This window comes from Rhipicephalus microplus, chromosome X (assembly GCF_043290135.1).
Source record: "Rhipicephalus microplus isolate Deutch F79 chromosome X, USDA_Rmic, whole genome shotgun sequence".
In the NCBI taxonomy this organism is placed as follows: Eukaryota; Metazoa; Arthropoda; class Arachnida; order Ixodida; family Ixodidae; genus Rhipicephalus; species Rhipicephalus microplus.
This window is the reverse complement of record NC_134710.1, coordinates 148,939,332-148,962,094: the sequence shown is the minus strand read 5'-3', so window position 1 is coordinate 148,962,094 and position 22,763 is coordinate 148,939,332. Positions and strand designations below refer to the sequence as shown.

The 22,763-nt window shown below is 41.2% G+C and overlaps 1 protein-coding gene across 3 annotated transcripts in view; it reads left to right on the top strand.

The window, feature by feature from the left end:
• The first annotated feature begins 3,681 nt into the window (after nucleotides 1-3,681).
• LOC119177017 (lysosomal aspartic protease) overlaps nucleotides 3,682-22,763 on the top strand; it is a 28,199-nt gene continuing 9,117 nt past the window's right edge. Inside the window, exons 1-3 of one of the 3 annotated variants that reach the window (XM_075877964.1) lie at nucleotides 3,682-3,863; nucleotides 11,018-11,159; nucleotides 13,467-13,590. In XM_075877964.1, the coding sequence (XP_075734079.1) occupies nucleotides 3,799-3,863; nucleotides 11,018-11,159; nucleotides 13,467-13,590 (331 nt within the window). In that variant the 5' untranslated portion in view covers nucleotides 3,682-3,798. Of the gene's footprint in view, nucleotides 3,864-4,214; nucleotides 4,354-11,017; nucleotides 11,160-13,466; nucleotides 13,591-22,763 lie in introns of those variants that run through there. The other 2 variants (XM_037428365.2, XM_075877963.1) reach the window with 2 other exon arrangements.

The window sequence follows — 22,763 nt, the reverse complement described above, 5'->3', positions numbered from 1 at the left end:
ATTTAGACCGCCTGAAGTTTTTTCACGTGCACCTAAATTTAAACACATTTGTGCCCTCTTCACTTATTTCCCTTGAAATACCACAACCGTAGCCGGCGATCAAAACCGCACCTCTAAGTGTGGCAGCTTGGGCTAGTTGGTATGGCATGACGATAGTTATAGCGCGAGAACAAAACGACGTCGTTTTGTTCTCTCGCGCTATAACTATCGTCACACCTCTACGCTTAGCTGTGCGACTCACAAACCGTGAATCGGGTCGTTTATTTCAAATCATAATGTGCACGTATAAAGTGTGTTTTTCACTCACCAAAATTCATTTGACATGCAACAACGTCCATACTGAAAGCAAGAAAATTTTCCTTGACGTATTAAGACGTAATGAACAACGTCAAACGGCGGTATTTAAACTGATGTTTTGCTCTCAATCTGTCGGAATTGGTCACTTGAATTTAAGAACGAGATGGCTCTCTGAAATTTCCGAAGGAGAAGCGGGAACGGTAACCAGGACTGCGAGAAGCCCCCGAAGCGATGAAGGCATTCGCCAAAGACAACACGCCCGTATATCTATGAGATGGGTGAATGGTTGGTTTTAGATAGCGTTTCTTTCTCTGAGGCTCGGACTACCATGTGGTGTCTGTGACTGTCTATGGTATAACTCGAACTTCTATGCACTCAGAATCAACGTAGAAAAAATCGAGCATCCGCTAACTAAGGCCTAGCAATGACCTAACCGCTGCCTAGAACCTGCATCACCCAGCTAAGAACTAGAAATAATCTGCAAGCAGCCAGATTAGCCTTCAGAATCTTTACGCCTTGCGTGGCCATGTGCAAACTTTGCCATTTATAAGATACTTATTACTGCACACACACACACACACACACACACACACACACACACACACACACACACACACACACACACACACACACACACACACACACACACACACACACACACACACACACACACACACACACACACACACACACACACACACACACACACACACACACACACACACACACACACACACACACACACACACACACACACTCACTCACTCACTCACTCACTCACTCACTCGCTCACTCACTCACTCACTCACTCACTCACTCACTCTAGAAAAGCAGGATTCATCCCTTCATCATATGAATCGATATAATACGAAGGTAAAGCGTGTATTTGCAGTGGTAGTTGAATGCTTAGTGTACACTGACAAATTTCATCTCGCACAATGTCTGTTGGTGTTTGGCGGCTACAGTACGTTTTGATGTGGATGCTCTAACGTTGACACTTGGTGGTACATCTACATCCCGACGACTAACGTCAAGGATAAGGATTAAACTTTTGTGATAGCTGAAGCAGTTAACACACACCCGGACAAAGTATACGGTGAATACAGCAGAAAAGTGGAATCAGCAATCCCGTAATATGCCCTGGTATACGCGATATGCGGTTGTGGAAAGCGTCGTCATACGAGGAGAGAAATGGCAAGTAATGGGATAACGAACACTTCTACTCATGCATACACTACCATACAGTGCTCCAGGAATGCGAGGGGAAGAGCTCGTGGCTTGAACTGTGAACGCTTGAAGGCGTTCGGCTTTCCGCTGGTGTGTGTCTCATTGCATCGAAGCACTCACCTGCGCACTCTCCCCCGTCGACGTTGGTGCCACTTGGCGGCGTTTAATGCAGTAGTTCTTTTAGTCGGTGCCATCACACTCGAAGCCGTAGAGCACACAGAAACGCCCTTGGTGCATTTGGAAGTTTCACTTCACTGTATATAGAAAAGGCAGCACTGTCGACATGACGCACAAGACAATACACGTAGCTGCGCTGTAATAGAATCGAAGAACCTTACACCGGGGTGCACAGACATCCTCGGAGGGGGCGGTATTTAACTTTATTGAAACAAAGTGGGAACGAAATTGAGGAGCCTGTCTCAGCTGCACTGAGGCGGCACAGAAGTGCTTCCTGTCGGCATTCACTAGTGTTGTGACGCAGTACTTCACTTCAGTGCTCCGTGACAGCGACAGCGTCCTTGCCACCCAAGTGACTTAGAGGAAAAATTAGGGGACCCCTAAGCTTCGCTTTCAAACGCTGACCACGATAGCGGTATGCTGTTCCTAGTGCCTACCTCAAGCACTTTGTGAATAGTTTTTTATTGTATGATGTTGCTTGAGAAGTTTAAATTGCGGATTGCAATGTAATTGATAAAGGTAACAGTTACGAGTGTGAGTAAAGCTTTCGCAAATGACTATATCATGTGTAATGGGAAGCATGCTTTACGCCACGAGTAATTATGCACATGAAATGTTTTAAAACTTACTATGTAGCCATTACGTCGTCTTAAGAAAATAGCTGCAGTAACGTGCGGGCCTTTTGTGATGGTTGGCCAGCTTTAAAACATGAAGTAGTGGTGATAACCACATGTTCTGGCGTCCGATGGCAATGGACCCTTGTACCACGCAATTTTAATGCGAAATTGCATGTTTTATTGTGAAGAATGTGTACAGGGCACGTGTGTTTGTAAAGCATGAAAGTTAATAAAACTGTATTTCAATGCAGATGAAGTTATTTTCACTTTATTTTCCAGCTATATCAAGTGGCTCTGTGGTAGACACCCGATTGCACGCAGACGACCAGGATTCAAGGTTCTCTAGGACCCAGAAGTTGTTAATATTTATTTTATTCAGATTTTTCTTTATTTTTCAATCACGGACAAGATAATGATTTTTCGCTAACAGCCAACGACATTGGCACTTACGCCAACACCAACGTCATGGCCAGAATTTTTTCCAAACGAGCTCTCTAATGCTCTCGCGTTAAAATGTGGAAAAGCTTTAGGGCGCCTTTGTGCTCTTTTAAGCATGTGTGTCATTAGCACTTTGGGTAGAGCAGCCGGCACCTTTCACCGTGGGTTTGACTCCTATGTAATTGTGCCAAAGAGACTTTTTTAAAAGCTTTTCCTTTGTTTCTTTGCGTGCATTCTACCGATGTCATTTTCGTGATGACGTCAGTGTAGTTTTGGTGGACCCTGAATTGAAACTCTTTCATTTTAAAAGTTGTACTAATTTATTAATAATTGTGCCTATTTGGACTACTGGAAGGGTGGTAAATTAGTTGCTTCAGCTCATATAGAATAGCTACCAGCATTTATAACGTACTAGAACTATGGGCGTAGGCAGAAATAATTCGCGGAGGGGGCACCACCTCGAAATTGTCATTTTGGTCCTGTATGCCATGGCGAAAAAACAATTGGGGAGGGTGGTATGGAGCCGGTGTTTCACTTCCTGGTTAGGCCACTGACTAGAGTAATTAGTACACATATCTAAACAGGTGAAGGACTAGTCTGCCGTGCCATATCAATTGAGTTGATTTACTAGTTAACTGTTCTTGGCATTCTAGAGACAAAGAAAATTACATGGTGAGGTGCTGGTTAAACCACTGAGTTAACGTTCATAGCGGGTGTCTCGTGTAGCAAATACAATGACGTTGTGCTTGTCTGCGCATTAAATAGCGATTAGGTCTGTTCTGCCTGGACGCTGAGCCTCGCACAAACTTTATCGCCCTCGAGAACAGCTGAGTAGCGTGTAAGGACTACACGGTCAACTGCACCGGACGCTGCACCGGAGAGTGGCGCTGCGTGCTGCATCTTTTGGAATTGACACAGCGGAGCCAGTGTCGACTGGCGTGCCTAAACCACTTGCTTGGCAGCACCCGTCCGAGCTCGGACGAACTAGAAAGAGTGTCACAAGGCAGCGTCGTCCAATAACGAAGCTCAGCATCGTTTCGACATGAGAGGGTGCAGATACGGGGCTGTGCTGTTCGCACTGTTGGCGTCAGCGCTGGCACAAATAAGGTGAGAGCTGTAAGAGCACTTGTATTTTGCTTCGGGAAGCATTGTGGCTGAAAGCGCTCCCTTATCAAGCTGCCTAGGCATGCTATCTGGTACAACATAGGGTTTTTGGCGGGAAAAGTATTTCGTTAGTGCTGAAAAAAGTATGACCAATCGGTTGTATTTTCAACACATACGACTTACGTATAGTATAGTCACCAAGGCTCCTTTATCCAATGAGTTGATTGATATGTGGGGTTTAACGTCCCAAAACCACCACATGATTATGAGAGACGCCGTAGTGGAGGGCTCCGGAAATTTAGACCACCTGGGGTTCTTTAACGTGCACCCAAATCTGAGCACACGGGCCTACAACATTTCCGCCTCCATCGGAAATGCTGCCGCCGCAGACGGGATTCGATCCCGCAACCTGCGGGTCAGCAACCGAGAACAATAGCCACTAGACCACCGCGGCGGGGCTATCCAATGAGTTGATCTTCTGGTGTTATGCAAGGTAAGTTGGATAAACACCACGGATGCACTGCTAGATACGACACAATGCCGTATGCGCATGATTTTCGCACCGGGCCCACAATGCACAGTACATCACAAAACAAAAATATGCACTGACACACAAGCGTATATTGTTGTGCATTAATAATAACAGAGTATTTTAGGATGAGGTAAAGAATACTTCAATTAAGTGGAATCCTTGGGGCACCTTGCATTGTTTCCGTGCATCTTGCATGTCTAGTGAAATCTTTAGCGCAGCACAAGCTGGCCCCCGCTTTTGTGGCATATTGATGGCATTTTGTGTCAGAAGGCAACATTTGGGATTTCAGTACGTCGTTATGATAGATTTATTTGCACAAGGTCCAGCAACAGGAGGATGAGGTGGGGGAGGGGCATTGTCACCTCTCCTGGCGCGCGCGCGAACACACACACACACACACACACACACACACACACACACACACACACACACACACGTGTTGATGTTTGTTTATGGTTGGGTGGTTTATAGTGTTCAAAGTCTGAAAGTGACTCAGGATGAGAGAAGCCGTATGAGGGCTCTAAATAGTTTCGACCACCTTTTCTTTGACGAGCAGTGATATTGCAGAGTACTCCCGCCTTTCGCATTTTAGCTCTACCGAAATGCGACCCCTGTGGCCGGCATGGAACACGCGTCTTTAGAATCAGCAACGGAGCACTTGAGCCTGTGAGCCACCACGGTGGCTATACACAGCATGAACAGGTCACTTGACTCAATTGCTTGTCTTAATTTTACTGAAATATTCATTCCCTATATATATATATATATATATATATATATATATAGGGAATGAATGAAGATTGATGAGTCCGGTATGATAGATGAATGAAAAGAGGGATACATGTATGAAATAGGGTTTTATGAATGTTTCAGCTGGTGGGCACACTTTCGTCAGGCTCGCTATATTTCGTGACATTTCAAGTAGAGACTACGAACCTTTAATTATTAATATCCGTAGTCGTTACTTTAGTATCAAGAAAATATTTGCGCTAAGAATGGAGACATTCTCAATGGCAGGCATGCTGCTCTGCGGGGGAGCTCCTTTAGATTAACGCGAACGAGCACTTAATCTCAATATTTCCATGGATGATTATGGTGCTTGTCGCCATCGCTATGAGCGTCATAGAACTATAGGGACCGCTCATGACAGTGGTTTCATTACACCGCGCGAAGGTAGCACTCCTTGGGCCTTCACAACAGTGGAATAGTTAGTTTCACTTAGCAAAAGTTTCTAATACCGCAAAGAAAAGAAATAAAAATAGGAAAAAATCTATTCACAGGTATAATTAAAAATAAGATAGCAGCCACCCAACGGTTTTTCTGTGGTGGTATAGGAATGCGACGATCGGTTCACTAAACTCTGTGACATAACTCGGCACTGTCGAGTGCGAAGGTGGGAGTACCCTCCGCCACTCCTCAAGCTCAATTGGGCCCAGTCCGTTCAATGACGGCAGTTACAAACACGCACACACATGAACCTTGTCTTCATGCCAGCTTACAGGTGGTGTAACTTGTTTTAAAAGTGTTGCTTAAAATGTTGCATGATTACAAACGGTAATCATCCCGATTTACCTGCCTTGCAAAAACGGTAAATAAAGGATGAGAAGCTGTGAGAGTTGAACGTCGCGAGACTCCAGCGACAATGTCAAGAAGTATCGCAGGTTACGAGATCTGGCATATCGAGATGATTGCGGCTTGCCAACTTCGTTGCCTCGTAGTGCTTGGCACACTGACAAGTTCGACTCATGGTACGAAGAATATACGGACGACCATCTCCCGTATTCCATTAGATTTCTCACGTCTTGCTGATTGCGACATTCAGCGAGCCCCACAAGATATATACTGATGCTTCAATGTTGTAGGCCCATGTGTTCAAATTTGGGTGCACGTTAAGGAACCCCAGCATGTCGAAATCCTCTGAGCCCTCCACTACAGCATCTCTCATAATCATATGGTGGTTTCGAGACGTTAAACCCCACATATCAACCAATCAATCAATCATAATAGATAGATAGATGTATATGTGGCGTTTAACGTCCTAAAACCATCATATGATTATAAGAGACGCCGTAGTAGAGGGCTCCGGAAATTTCGACGACATGGGGTTTTTTAACGTGCACCAAAACATGAGCACACGAGCCTACACCATATTCGCATCCATCGAAAATGCAGTCACCGCAGCCGGGATTCGATCCCGCGACCTGCGGGTCAGCAGCCGAGTACCTTAGCCACTAGACCATCGCGGCGGGGCACTTAAGCCCTAACGAACAGGTCTATAGGCATCGGCCGCGATGGTCTATGCACGTATTGGGCATTTATTTATGTAATCATCACTTATCGTCTCACCGAATTTTCTTGTTGATGCGTGACTCCCACACTCCCTGAAACACTAAAATATGTTAGATGCACCGGCTTAAATGGCATATAGTGAAAACGAAACACATCTCTAAAAACGCAGAGATATTTAGAGCTTGCGTCATGTTCCAGTCTCCCAAAATTTACGTATGAACAACCTAGTCTCAATAACGGGAAGCAGTTATGGTTCTTGCAATAAAATTGGAACATTGCACACAATAATAGAAAAAAAGAAATCATTTGTCTATAGACCCATTGTCCAGTAAAGATGAGATATTATAAGACAGCGCATGGAAACACGGACAAAAGAGAGAAGTCAAGATAATACAGACGGTATTTGTGTTGTTGTGATTTCTCTCTCGTGTCCGTGTTTGCATGACCCGTCTCTTTAAAATAAATATCTCCCAATTAGCTCAGCGTTTTTTTTTATTCGGAAGCAACACGGTGCGTAATCTAAAAAAACAAATAAGTATTACATCACCAAAGTGAAATAAAGAGCGTATCAAGTTTTATTGCAATTGCAAGGACTCTTGTTCATCCATAACACTGCTATATCACTGAATGATTTTATCTCATTTTAACCATGAGATTAACCCACAGCGCACGAAAAAAGGAACCATCTGTTGTCGTTCCTCGGTTCATCAATAGACACACCACTGTAAGCATTAACAAGCACAAAGACTTAATAATCTGGTGAGCACATTACAAAGAAAATGCGAATAATGTTCCATCTGTTCTTTTGCAACAAAGTCACCATAAATGTATACTCTATAAACGGCGGAGGGTATCGCAGGAGTAAAAAGGTCAAGCTATAGACTCTTCAGGGTGTTCCTCTACTCTAGCAAAACATCAGATAAAGTGAAATTCATTTTCACTCTGCATGAAATGAGAGAGTGAAACTGTTTTTTTTTACTCCACCTATCTCTGCGAGAGAGGAGTACCCATATACTCTTCCGGCATGAGAGAGTAAAACGTGGCTATACTCTTGATCTGGATTACATAAAGATGCCTCGGCACACCGCGAGCGATTATCACCACCTAATAAGCATACATATGCAGTAAAACGTACTGCATTCATTTGTTGAGGCGTTAAAGACAATTAACAAAAAGAACAGTGTTTTCAGCGCACGCCTGTGAACTTCATCGCCCAGGAAAGCAGTTGGAACTCCGAATAACTCCATTTTTTAGCTTCGGATCTGTGTAGTGAAATAAGCGAATACTATCTTATTCAATCGGTTACGATTTGAATTCGAAGTAAACGGCTATGACAGTCTGCTTATATTAATATTCATGTTTTTCACTACGACCATCGCACACGAGTATGGTGCCGTAAGGCTAACGTACGGTACAGATACAGTGAAATATGGTGGCTTTAGTCGTAGAACGTGAACAAGAATGACCAAAAATAAGTCCAAGGGGGTTGATTGATTGATATGTGGGGTTTAACGTCCCAAAACCACCATATAATTATGAGAGATGCCGTAGTGGAGGGCTCCGGAAATTTCGACCACCTGGGGTTCTTTAACGTGCTCCCAAATCTGAGCGCACGGGCCTACAACATTTCCGCCTCCATTAGAAATGCAGCCGCCCGTGACCTGCGGGTCAGCAGCCGAGTACCTTAGCCACTAGACCACCATGGCGGCGCATGTCCAAGAGGGTTAAAAAAAAGTAAAGTTTTTAATGTACACTTCAGAAGCGCAATATTAATTATGCAGAAATGACTAACCACTGAGCGAGTTTGTGGAAATTCTGTTCATATAATAGTTTGCGCTAATATTCTTTTTTCTGCTGTAAAAAAAAAACGTGTTAGATAGACATTCTGATCTCAAGAAGCGCAAAAAAAAAACACATTAAACACGTTATCGATAGTCCGGCTGGTTTTGATAAGAGCGCAGGCACTCAGATCTGCACTTCAACAACAAAAACATGCAGACACGCCACAAACATTATTTGCGACACGAAAAATTATTCACCAATGATCTGGTTTCAGTTTGGTGCAGTGGTTGCCGTGCTGGGTTCACAATGAGCCGTGCGTTCAGTAATCAGAAGTTCGAGTCCCACTCTCTTTTTTTAAACCTTTCCTTTCTTTTTTTTCGCAGTGCTCACATTTAGTCACCCTGACAATCTGCACGTGAGGAAATCAATGAAAAACAATTAAAAGCCCAATTTCTGCCCAACTTCTGCAATTTTTTTTTTTGAGAGGTGTACTGCTAGTCTCTTCTGTGGGGTTATGCTACTGTACTTCGCGCAGCGTTATGTTACTCTGTGGAGGAGGAGTGCTTTGACTCGTTCAGGGAGAATCACTGTGCTCTGACTCAACAAGATGTGATTTACTCTTGAAAAAAGAGTGAAATATGAGACAACAAAGTACTCTCCCAAAGAGAGTGATTGGTACTCCCTTAGTTTTTAGAGTGATAGTTTCTTTCGCGTGAAAAGGGGCAGCTGTTGGTGCATGTAAGTTCAATATTGAACACATGGATTGGTCACAACAAATTTAGTAAAGACTGTCGTTTCATTACTGTTGTCTTTCTCACAATTTCTTACTTTTACTAGAGCTTGTCGCTTAAATTGTATAAACTAGACCAATTCCTGCCTATTCGTAACTTGCTCACATATCAATTTTGTAAGGCAACATTTTAAGGAGCGTATTCAGAGCTTCTCCAGTATCAATTTTTTCCTTCTTCAAAGGCAACTTCGTAGGATATGTTTTGTTTTTTCTCTATTGTCACTGTGGTACGCTGCTGTGCCTATTGTGAATGCGGCCGGTTGTTATTACTGAATATAATTCCCAGCTTTTGATATCTGAGAATGGTGCTGTTGCCCGAAGACAGTGGCGACACAAAAATATGGGCCCCGTGTCTACAAGTAAGCTAGCACGAATGAATTATTCTTAAGAGAAAGTCAGATGCTGCATATGAGAACTTTCCGTAAATGTGGGAAAAAGAGGCACAGAAGAGCCTGAATTTCTCTTCAGTGCAGAATGCGATGACATTTTCTCTCCTCGTTGGTCATTTCCTATACACAAGCAAAAGAAAAGAAAAAAAAGCAGAAAAAAAAGAGTAGAAAATAACGCTTTCGGAATTCATAGATCTAGTGGCAGCCAGTTTCATTTACGCGAATCCGGAAAACTTCTTGAGAATGTGGCAAAATGTTTTTAGGCGAATTTTTTTTTCGCCCTACAAATTCGAAGACCATGGTTTCGATACGACTGTTATCGGTTTGTATTTTCTGAAGCCGAAGGTTTTAAGAGAAGCTTGTCTGGCCAAAGTCAATTATAGCAACCCCCCCCCCCCCAAAAAAACACCCCCTCATAACCACCAACATAAATGAAAAATGAACACCAATCACCCCTAATATGACCTACCAGTGGAGTGTTTCGATGAGGAGTTTTGTCATTTTGGTGACGGTGGAGGCATAGTTCGGTTTTGTTAGCGACATTGTTGACAAGCGCGATTGCTAACAAAAAAAACAACAACTGCGAAGAAATATTTTAAGATGGCTCCTGTTAAGCGCACGGAGTGTCTTGTGTCATGTCTCGTTGGTTTGCTGCTGGCGTCCAGTTTCCCGTCTGATGACCTGTCTTCTGGTGTTGACCATCTCCGCAAAAATGAAATTACTGTCATTAGCATGCCTTTAAATGGTGCTCGTAGTAATGAAGTATTACAACCATAAGTTAATTCACGCCTTGTTTTAAGTCTGAGCGGCTGTTTGTTGTTAGTGTATGACACTCACTGCTATATTATTCTTTTTTGATTATCTTTCTTACGGCGAATTAAGTATCATTCATCCCAACGTACTCGTCACGGGTGACCAAAGTTCGTGTGGTAGTATACAGCAACATATATTTAAATCGGGCTTTAACCATGGCGTGTAACGTACCAAATGCGACATCCTTGTGTGATAAAACCTTCAACTAGAAATGTCACTGGTGCCGGTGTTTCGACAAAGGGACTTGTCTTCTTCAGGATAGCAACTGACGAATGTAGGCTGCTGCCCCGACAAAGACAGACTCCCTGGTCGAAACCTTGACTACACCGACATTGCTCGTTCAGCGACTTTTCATGTTTTGAGCTTTGTATCGTACCCCGAGCTTGTATCGTTTGATATCCATAACTATGTAGAACATTCTCATTATTCGAAGAGAAGTTTCGCCACCGTGATAATCTTTCAACGATATATACACAGACGTACTCCGATGTTCGCGGAGGTTGTATTGTAGTTAAAATTTAGGTGTGACTTTGTTTTTATACATACATTTCCACATGTCTAGAGTGCCCTTGCGACGAATGAAGTCTATTCGAGAAACATACGATGAAGTTGGCGCGCCCATGACTTTTCTGAAAAGTCACGGTCATCTTGGAAGATCACAAGAAAGCGATGTCATCGTGGAACCCTTGACAAACTACCTTGATGTGAGTGCGGTATATCTTGCAACGGCCATGTACAACTAATATTTATATTTAAAACGTTTATGTTCCTATGAAGCATAGGTGCCCCGGTTATTAGGCTTGACCATTTACTGTTTGTTAAGTTTAATTAATTAATCAATATTGTTATTGCAGTGCTTTATTTGCTATTGGGGGTAATGTTTGTTTCTTAAAAGCATTTGTCCATAATTAAACCGTTTTGATAAAGTTTTGTATTATTTCAGGAAGTTCAAGCAAACACTATCGTAAAAATTTGTCATGAAAAACAAACATGACTTGTATATCAATATTGGAAACGGATATGAATAGGCCTTAAATCATGACTGCACATCGCATTCAAGTCAAAATCAATGAGTCTGTATATTGAAGCTCTATATATTGCTTAATTTTAGAGAAATAGATGTACGTTGTGAATCTGGCTATGTCGTCAGGGCATCTTTCTCTCTTACTTAGACTTGACAAGTAGCAAATATTCGTGAGCTTTATAGTCTTTAAAACGCCGGTATTACATTTATGACATATTGAAAACCCTCTTTCAGAACGTGGTGGTCATCATTTATTCATTCTATTGGCATTTGATAATTTGTAGCATGACAATGTTACATATCCCTCACTGCAGAAACTAAAACAAAGAAATAATCATTTTATACAAATTATTGCTTCGGCAGCCCATAATTGCCGTATCTAGTGCTAAAATTGTCACCCTGTCGTGGTCCAATGTGTGTTTATAACAACTGAAGAAGTTGTTACGCTGCAACTTTTTATAAGAACCAATTTCAGCAAATCCTGTAGCAAGATATATTATAAGCGAAGGTGGCAAGCGAACTATGAAGAGGACTTGGAAAGGAAAATACTTCGTGACTTCAGTCCCACAAACGTTTAACTCACGGTGTAAATGTGGAACATTATTCATGCTCACTTCGCATCTGATAAACGTACAAGTATAATTCATGCTACCAGTAGGCTCTCTGCCACAAAGCAATGATTGCTTGTGAGCGTGAACATCTGAAGTGATTGTTGAATCAACTCAGACATGAGGGATCCGCAGATCACACTACGTACTTTATCATCGTCAATTTCTCTCTTTCTCTCTCTCTCTCTCTCACACACACACACACGCGCGCGCGCGCGTGTGTGTGTGTGTGTGTGTGTGTGATTGTGGGGGGTGGGTGAAATACGTGCCGAATCACGCGCGATTTCATTTTCTTGGTCCTGTAAACAACATAACGCGTCCAAGCGGAAGCAATTCACCCTTGCTCATCTTTTCGTCTACAGAACTATTTCTGCTTTCTAGCTATGTATGTTCAGAGGCAGCAAGAGATTTGATATTTAATTCAGCGGCCGTACCTCACTTTCTTCCCACATTTTCTGTTGCTTAGAGCTAATCTACGCACTCTTAATTTTATGTTATGTATCCATAAAATGTAACATTTTTGCCATGTTATCTTTTATGTGTTCTATTAGTCGGTGTTTCGATTCCATTTCTCATGATATATTCTTATTTTTTCACATGTGTTTTTGTTTATATCCCGCCTCTTGTACCTGTCCGGCTTGGACCAGTTCTTGGTCTGCAGTATTCAATAAAAAAATATATTGGCAGTCAACTCATTTGAGAGACTTCCCCGTCGGCCTATCCTATAATTGGGACCAATTGGAAAAGTATAATTATATTTTGTCAACTCTATTTCCCGTTGTAAACTTCTGAAAATACGTGACGCTCGTTGGCCGTACACTCTAAAAAAAGTCCTTTGACCTTTGTTTTCTGTGCTTCAACTGGCCGCGTGCATGAATCTCTTAAGATAGACACGTGACCTGTCTTTTGAGACCATTATACTTTCATAAGAGAGTTGTGAAACACACACAAAAAAGTTGACGTGTTTCCTAAAAGGCTGTTATATTAGCGGCAAGTAAGGATAAACCGGAAAGAATAGCACATAAAAAAAAATTGTCCGGCTTTAGTACCCAAAAAAAAAAACGAAACACAAAGCACGATGCCTCATGGTAATAAGCCTTTCTCAGAAAGCCAGTGACTGATTTGTTTTCACTTATGTTTTTATTTTAATATTTTGTGACGTAACTTCTGGCCAGGTTCATAATTTTTAAGAGGACTTTTTGAGTAAAGGAAAGAATCAATATGGTTGCTTACATTGAGCTGTACCTCAACTCTATAAGCCTGGCGGCCGAGATAAGATGCGCCGCATCGGAAATACACTGAGGTGGGTGACGCACGGCTTGAATGGGTTTTGCACGTCAGCGTTTCAATTGAACGTGGTTTTGATTAACATGACGCAGGCGCAGTACTACGGTGACATCACGATTGGCACACCGCCGCAACGTTTTCGCATTCTCTTCGACACCGGCTCTTCGGACCTGTGGGTTCCGGCCAGCAACTGCATCGAGGGAGACCACTACTGCCGTAAGATCTGCACTTCATCTCGGTTTCGCGCAGTCGTTCAGCAAGTTTCTGCAGAGCGTTGATATGACGCCGTCGCTTCTTCCTGAGTATTTGGGAAGCACGTATGAATATATATTAAGGTTCATGGCACAGAAAAAAGAATGCCAGGCCTGCGCGGTAGGCGCAGCACAGCCACAGCGAAAGCTAGAAGAGCGGCCTTTCAGAGCCTTTTCAAAACACTTATTGGGTAACTACTGCAAGCACACTTGCTTGGTACCCACTATAGCATTAATAATAAACTTTTGGGTAGCAGGCCGGCATTTGCTATGCTATTTTTCATCATTCTTCTGAGAAGCGTGGTATCTGCTGAACACTTCCTAGGAATCTTGTGCCAATTGTCCATGCAGTGACTGACTACGATGAGGAATTATTGCTGAAGTGGGATGCGCTACAGTTAATAGGGAAACAAGAACAAGCTTTTGTAATGGGTTGGAGCATTGGACGGCCCACTCGTTACGCTAATCACATTGTGCGGCGACTGGTTGTTCTTTCGCTGTTGTAAAACTCTTTACAAGTCGTATTAACGCGATTGCTTTCCCAACATCAAGCCTGCCTAAGGCAAGTTTTAGAACAGTCACAAGCAACGGTGTAGCTCAGTGGTAGAATACGAAGCTGGCAACCAGCGGACCCAGGTTCGAACCCCACTGTGCCATTGGTGCTAGGTCATGCCTGCCTAAGGCAAGATTGACAACAAGTTAATTAAAAGCACTGGTGTAAGTCAGTGGTAGAACATTAAAAAGCTGGCAACCAGTGCACCCGGGTTCAAGCCCCACTGTGTAAACAATGCAAAGGTTTTTCGTTCTAATTTTGCGCGATGTGGTTACGGACACCGGCGGCGGCGGACAACATGCAACCTCGCGTGACCCCAAAAGTGATCTCATAACTGCTTTTGCTGTAAAAAGTATTTCAAGAACAAATATAATGGACCCGAAAAGCATAGTGAGTGCCCCGAAGGCCTTGTTGTTGAAGTCGGGTTTTTTTTTAATCGTACACTGTGCATACAAAAAATACCGAAACTGTGGGTGGAAGTATGTATAGGTGGCACAGAAGCGCAAGATTAACGTTCCTATTCTGTTTCTTATCTATCTTCGTCGTCCTCGTGCTCTGCATTGCAAATTCTTCAATGCCATTTCTTTGCAATGCTTACCTCTTCCTGTATGAGCCAACCACGCCATACTTTTACTTTGAGCTCGCGGATGTTGTGGTGCTCGAAACGTAAGCAACTGAAATGGGATTGATGAATTTGGCCAAATACCGTAATGATAATGTCCAAAGACTGGTTTTGAGGATTGAACTTGAACGGTGTGATCTGAGTGATATTTGGAAGTTACTGATGACTGTATACCTGTAGAAATCGTGGCTGATAAAACTTTGCTACAACAGAATGAAAGATGCGAACGAATAATCGTTTCTGCGAAAGGTTAATAAACAAAGTGGAGACTACATTCGGTCGACAGAGTCGACGTGGGTATTTTTCATTTTCAAATCGACTGAGTCTGATTCTATCAAAACGAAAACAACATGTTATTGTGCTAAACTTAGATATGATGCATGGTATAGGCTTATCACCATGCTGGTATATGTATGACAATTTAGTTTGAATTGAAACATACCTGTCACTAGATTTTAGAAGTGACCTTTACACGTCTGCTTGGGCTAAGTTTTGCGTTAGGTTTTGATAGTAAGAATTACGAATATTAAGCGCTCACTTTGCGAATGTGGCACTAAATCTATATCGGAGGCACAGTCGCCATTTTCCGGTATACTGGTCTTTCGAAACATCTTCGATTACTCTTTAGGTGCGCTAATTATCCCAGTACTACTGGGGCGCATTGCTAACAATCTAATCGCTTTATTTTTTTCTACATTTCCCTCGACGTGTGTCTCTTCGATAGGCGCAAATTCAGTTGCTCTAGAAAAGTCGGAAGTTCATCAGCCACGTGCAGTTCGTGACATTCCCAGATAAAACTCCCCCTTTACTATTAGCTACAGCATCAACTACCTAATATTTTACTGCATCCAAACATCATCTGCATGTCAGCATTACACCTATTTGGTTCCGTTTCATCCTCTCTTGCGCGTAGTGCTCAGTATCTGCTTGTCAGCATTCCATTGTTCTCAAAATTTTGGCCCAGTCGTCAGTTCTGACAATACTCCTGATAAATGGGACATGAGCAATGCCGATGCAGTATGGTTATGTTTTATTGGACATTATGGAAGCTGTTAATTAACCAGGATAGGGAATGCGTCACTTGATATTCAACTTCAGTAATACAATATCATTTATTCATACATTCATTCTAAATCTCCAGCCGAAGGCTTGCAGGCGCACGCACGCATTGATTGCTAGAACGGTGAATTGGCAACTCTTTAGTTACATATTTCCAGGAACACTCATTCTCGCCAAGACGGATAGAGAAACAGAAGAAAATAATGAGCCATCAAGACAGTATAAGTGAATACAGTTCACTGAATTCAGTTTCAGTTTCAGTTTCAGTTTATTTAGCAATATTTTTCAGCAATCATGTTAAAGTACAGTGATTCAATGTTTTCATACAATGGCAATGGTCAACACAAAACAAAATGTAAATCAGAATAAAAAGAGAAAAAAGATGTAGGGACAGGAACTAAAAGCTGCTAAAAAGCAGCCTGACGGGATTCCTGACCCTGAGCAGATTGACCGCAGACTTGTGGTGATGTAAAAAATAAAGGACAAGCAAGTAAAACAGAAAAAAGTACAAGAACGCATAACACAAGCAAGTAAAATATCAACAAATTTAGCAGCAAACTTCAACCGCACACATAATGTAAAATCGCAAACACTGAAAGAATGCAGCATTATATGGGAGAACAAAGTGAGAAGGAATACGAAAGAACATAGTTTATATATATATAAGAAACACTACCTTGAAACAGTATGCATAACGAAAACACAAATACATGAAACAGTTCATGTTTGTACATGTGCATATGAAAAGGCAAAAATGCACTTCTATTCAAACGAATTATCAAATTGAATATGATACTATAAAATAATACATAGTGAAAATGAACTCGAGAATTATTGATCACATTCCCAGACTCTCTGGGGTTGCTAATTAAATATTCTTTCCACTGCTTGTTTGTCAGCGTATCAGGCGTAATGCCTTTGTTGTTTAGGTGATTCAAAAAGTTTGGCATGATATGCTTAAGACTTCTAAAACCGTAATTCGTTCGCGAAAACGGTATTCGCCATGTGTCTCTTGTCCTTTGAGCTGACACAGTGTCAGAAAATTGGTTTTACTTTTCAAACCATGTTTGTATTTAGCAAAGAGACTGAAATTGTACAGTTGTTCTACTTGGAGCACGTTATATGTTGTAAATAATGTTGATGTATGAGCGTCGTATGGAACACCTAAATATATCGTATTGCCTTCTTCTGTTGCCTGATCAATTTTAATTTGTTCTTTTGCGGGGTGTTTCCCCAGACGAGGGTACAGTAATCGATGTGCGAGTGAAATAAAGCATTATTAATGAGGAGTTTAAATTTTGGAGAAACTATATCTTGGAATTTTCAAAGCACTCCACATGCCTTGGCAAGCTTTTTAGCAACATCATACACACGAGAATCTCAGTTTAAGTCTTCACTGAAACTGACCACCAATATTTTAACGTGTTGTACAATCCCGATCTCTTTGTCACCGAGGTGTAAGTCTAAGCTAGAATATATTTTTTTATTAGTTGGTTTGAATAGAACAGCCTTTGTTTTAGCAGCATTGATAACAAAAGAATTCACTTCACTCCATTTTTGTAGCTTTTCTAGCGCGTCCTGAGCTAGTATACTAAGATTAGATACGTCGTCGGATTGGAGGAACAAGGTTGTGTCATCGGCGTAAACTGAAAATTCGACGTTCTCGCTAACTCTTACTATGTCATTAACGTAGATGTTAAATAACACGGGTCCTAACACACTTCCCTGCGGAACACCGGTGTTTATGTCTAATAGCGAAGAACTTTTATCTTTAATGCTTACACATTGCTTTCTATTCCCTAGATAAGGTTCGACGAGATTTACGACTACACCCCGGAAACCATTATGTTCTAGTTTAGTAAACAGAGTTTGGTGGTGTATTCTGTCAAATGCCTGAAAAAAATCAATATAAATACCCAGTGTTAGTTTCTTTTCCTCAAATCCCTTTAAGATGATTTCTTTTTGTGCTAGCAAAGCGTGCTCACTTGATAAACCTTGACGAAAACCGAATTGTTCTGGCGCAATCAAAGAATGCTTATCGCAGAAAGATATAATTCGTTTACAGATAACCTTTTCTAGCCCTTTAGAAATAACAGGCAATATTGCGATTGGACGGTAATTTGAGAAGTCATTCTTATTTCCCGATTTGTACAACACGTTAACTTTAGTGCTGCATTTTCTCTGGGAAAACTCCTGTGGCTAGACACAAATTAAACAGAGAGGTTAGTGGAGGCACTAGGAGGCACTAGTACGTGTTTAATTGGGCCAATTTGAATGTCATCAATATCGCGCGCTTTACTATTCTTTAGGCCTATAAAAGAGAAATGTACTTTCTGTTCGGATCGAATCCCGGCGGCGGCAGCTGCATTTCCGATTTAGGCGGAAATGTTGTAGGCTCGTGTGCTCATATTAGGGTGCACGTGAAAGAACCCAAAGTGGCCGATATTTGGAGCCCTCCACTACGGCGTCTCTCATAATCATATGGTGGTTTAGGGACGTTAAACCCCGCGTATCAATCAATACTTGTACGTGAAAGACGTACAGCACATCTGACTGAAGAGTGTAGACTTACGGGAAACATTGTATAAAATATTTGGTCACCTCAGGTGTACAGAGGAAGTGGAGGTGATAACATCTTATTGTGGGCCAATGATATTCACAGGGCCATCGATATTACCTTAATGCCAGAGAAAACATCAATTTTATTTTGGCCACCTTGCATAAGGTCTGAAAAGCTTTCCTTCTTGAAAGCACATTCTTGGGGAAATATGAGAAAAAGGGTACTAAAAGATGCAAAGAACTGAAAATAGTGCGGGGCTTTGACAAAACTATAAGTATTCGACTATTGTGCTCGAGGCGCAGAAAACTGACAATGACTAAAGCTGGAATTCCAAACTCTAACTAAGTGCATTGTGCTCCACTTAAAACAGTGTGGCTGACACTTTTCAGCAGGTTGAAAAGTCACCGTCACGATGAATTCTTTTGCCTCTAATAATAAAATGCAACTAAGCGTTGTCACGCTTGCATTCGACAAGGTATTTAGGTATATTTAATATTCTGACATCACGTTATGTGCATGGCCACACCCTAGAGAAAATATTATTTATTATTTACCTTGAATAATTATTAAAATATTTATCGTCAATTTCTTGGCATCGAACAGACAGAAAAAGAAAACTTGATTGACAAGCTAAACGAACTCACCACGCAACTTGAGCTTTCACAGCTATCGGGTAGTGACGTGGTCGTGGTTCACCGCCTACCGTCTAAGAAAGACCCGGCAGTATCTGTCACTTTACCAAGCAGACTGATAGGGATCGGAGGTTGTTGAACCGAAAGAAACTGAGTGACAGGAATGATGAGGTCTTCATGAAGGAAAGTGTGACCAAAGGAACACGTGCTCTTCTGTTTGAAACAAAACAACTGGGCCAAAAGGGCAATGTACAAGTATGTGTGGCACAACAACGGTTGGGTACTTGTTCGCAAAGCGGGCGGTGAACAGGCGCTGGTGATTTCCACACCAGATGATCTGAACAAATTAGGCTAAGAGCCATGTGATTTGCTAAATCAATGGCAGACACAAACGTTGACACCTACGTGTTGCCCCAAGTGTTTGAGCAATACATCGGGAAACCGTTCCTCAAATCATTTAAATGCTCTCACCTAAATATTCATTTTGTTATAAATAAAAAGCCCGAACTTTGTTTGTTCCTTGATTGATTGATAAGGGGGTTTAACGTCCCGAAACCACCATATGATTATGGGAGACGCCGTAGTGGAGGACTCCGGAAATTTCGACCACCTGGGGTTCTTTAAGGTGCACCCGAATCTGAGCACATGACCCTACAACATTCCCGCCTCCATCGGAAATGCAACTCCGTTTTTCATTTGATGCAATATTATTAACAGAAACATGGTGTATGAATGATCTTGATGTTTCATGCCTTACATCCTACACTACATATTATTTAAAGCATTCCTATTCACGCGGTGGCGGTGTATGCATTTACTTGTGAATTACTATCTGAACTTTCTGTCACTACATATGACTGTAAATTGCTGTCAATTAAAGTGAAAATTATAGTATTAACTGTCTGGTACCGTCCTCCCAGTGGTGGTACGGCTCCACTTTTTAGTTATCTTGAAATAACTGCAGAGTTCGTTAACGAAAATCACTTAGATGTTGTGTTTGGTGGCAAAATTAATATTAATATGATGAAAAATGACTCTCTCAAGGAAAAGCTTGAGAGAGAGAGAGAGAGAGAACACAAAGAGAAGGTCAGGAAGGTTAAGCAGGGCTGAGCCCCGGTAGGCTACTCTGAACTGGGGAGGGGGAGAGGGGGAGGAAAGTTATAGAGGAGGAGAAAAAAGTTCCCTGACTGGGCCAACGCGTAACAGTTTGACATCACAAACAATGACATCACAAACGAGCTGGTGCCTTTTTTACTTATAGTAAATGACCTAGTTTATGTAAATAATTTACCCACTAGAATAACTCAACATCCCTCATCTTTAATTGATATCTCTTTAAAAAATATAAATTATGCAAATGTGAAAGCAGGGGTTTTCGCGTATGATATAAGTGATCAACTACCTATATCTCTTTGTTGCAACATACATATACGTAATAAGAGGCCGAAATTAAAACATTTTGTCCAGAGAATTACAGAAGAAACTTTATCTCAATTTCGTGGTCAAATAAAACATACTTTTTGGTAGGAAGTGTTGAAGTGTTGTGACGCAAATAAGGCCTACGACATCTTTCTTCGTATTCTTGAACTTATAATGAAACTAGTTTCCAGCCATTTGGATGAGGCAAAGGCGGAAAATTTGAAAGCCCTAAATAAGCTCCGAACTTCTTTCTAGAACTGAGCAGAAGAACAAATTATACCACAGATTTACACAAGCTAAAGACTGTGAGCTATTTCGCCAATTCAAATCATTCCGTAATCGCTTGGATAAGGATATAAAGAAAGCTAGGCGTAGCTACTTTGTAAACTGTCTCACCGCCGCAGCTGGATGCTCTGAGCTTATGTGGAAAAGGCTAAACACTGTCTTAAAAGTAAATGCCACTTCTGTAAAGATTAAGAAATTAGAGATAAATGGTAAAGAGCTCTCTAGTAAACTGCTTGCACACGCTTTTAATAAGCATTTTGTTAGCGTCGCAAACATTGCCGTTGAGCAATACAATGTAAATAGCCTTCCTTAAATTACAAACTGAATTTTTTGAACACTGTAAATGAACTTGAAGTAATTTATGTAACTCATCACCTAAATACCAGCAAAGAAAAATAGATAGATAGCTTCCAGATTAAACCTATTAAGCATGAAATTGATCTATTACCCCCTCGTCTTTCTTACATTTGCAACTTTTGTCGAAACCAGACGGTGTTTCCCCGCAGAATGCAAGCTGCACGTGTGACGGTGTTATTTTAAAAAGGTAATAAAAATGACAAGAGTAACTATCGCCCTGTATCTATTCTTCCAGTATTTTCAAAACTACTTGACAAATAGTTATGAATCGATTTACTGAATTTCAAAAAAAACATAACTTTATAATACCATTCCTATTTGGTTTCCACAAAGATCTTAGCACTGAACTGAAGTTATTGTCTCAAAAAGACCTAATATTAACAACAATTAACGAAAGTAAATTATTGCTAGGAATTTTGGTTAACTTTACTAAAACATTTCATGTTATAAATCATACCCTGTTATTAGAGAAACTCTTACGTTATGGCTACCCCAGCAAAGCAGCACAACTCATAAAATCTTATCTACAACATCGTATTCAGCGAATCGACATAAACCAGGATCTCTCTAGTCCCTTAGCCGTGTCTTCAGATGTGCCACAAGGCGGTATCTCAGGCCCATTCCTTTTTATTCTCTGTAATAATGATATTATTACCATGAACCTTCAGGCAAAATTTATAGTTCACGCTGATGATACTAGCATCTCTTAATAGAGAATTCAGTTGATGATTTAATAGATGAAGCCAACTTAACCTTACAAAAGTGAGATGAATGGACACGACAAAACAGTTTCAAATTAAATACAAATAAAACAAAATCTATGTTATTTCGCCGTAAAAATAAAAAAAAATTATGGTTAACAAAAATAAAACCCCAAACTCCTCACCCATCGCTCTCGTATCCAGTTTTAAAACATTAGGTGATCTTTCAGGAAATATGTGATGGGATGCACATGTATGTCGATTGCCTAGTAATAAAGCTCTCTCAAGTGATTAGTATTGTTTACCGCAATCGTCATATACTGCCACAGAATATTATTATGCTAATTTTCAACAGTTTGTTTCAGTCCAGACTTAATTACTGTAATTTAGCTTGGGGCACCACTACTCAAGGAAATCTACACACAATACACGTCCTACAAAAAAAAAAGTTCTTACGCACAACTCAAAAGGTCCCAGGTGATTTCCACACACGCGAGTATTTCTTAAAATATAGGATACTTTCAGCCGCAACACTATATGATTACCGTTTGTGTAAGGCAGATAAACAAGAGTTAAAAACCAGATCAGATTTTGTTAGGCGCCTTTCTAGGTTACAAGGAAACACCCCTGTATATGCATCCCCCTACCTCCCCCCCCCCCCCCGTAAAAGGGAATACTGGAAAATACCAACAGTGCGAACAACATATGGATCACAAACACTCAGAAATAACTTACCAAGATTAATAAACAAAATATTTGCGAAGGGCTACAATTATAGAACATGTCTTTTAAAGCCATACACAGTTATTTTGAACTCAAGAGAGATAATTTTTGAAAAACATTCTTCTAATGCCTCTCACTTCTAAATCTTTCGCACATGTATGTTTGTTTTTTTATTTCTACAATATTTAACGTTATATGCGAGCAACGTTATTATAATGCAGTCTTTT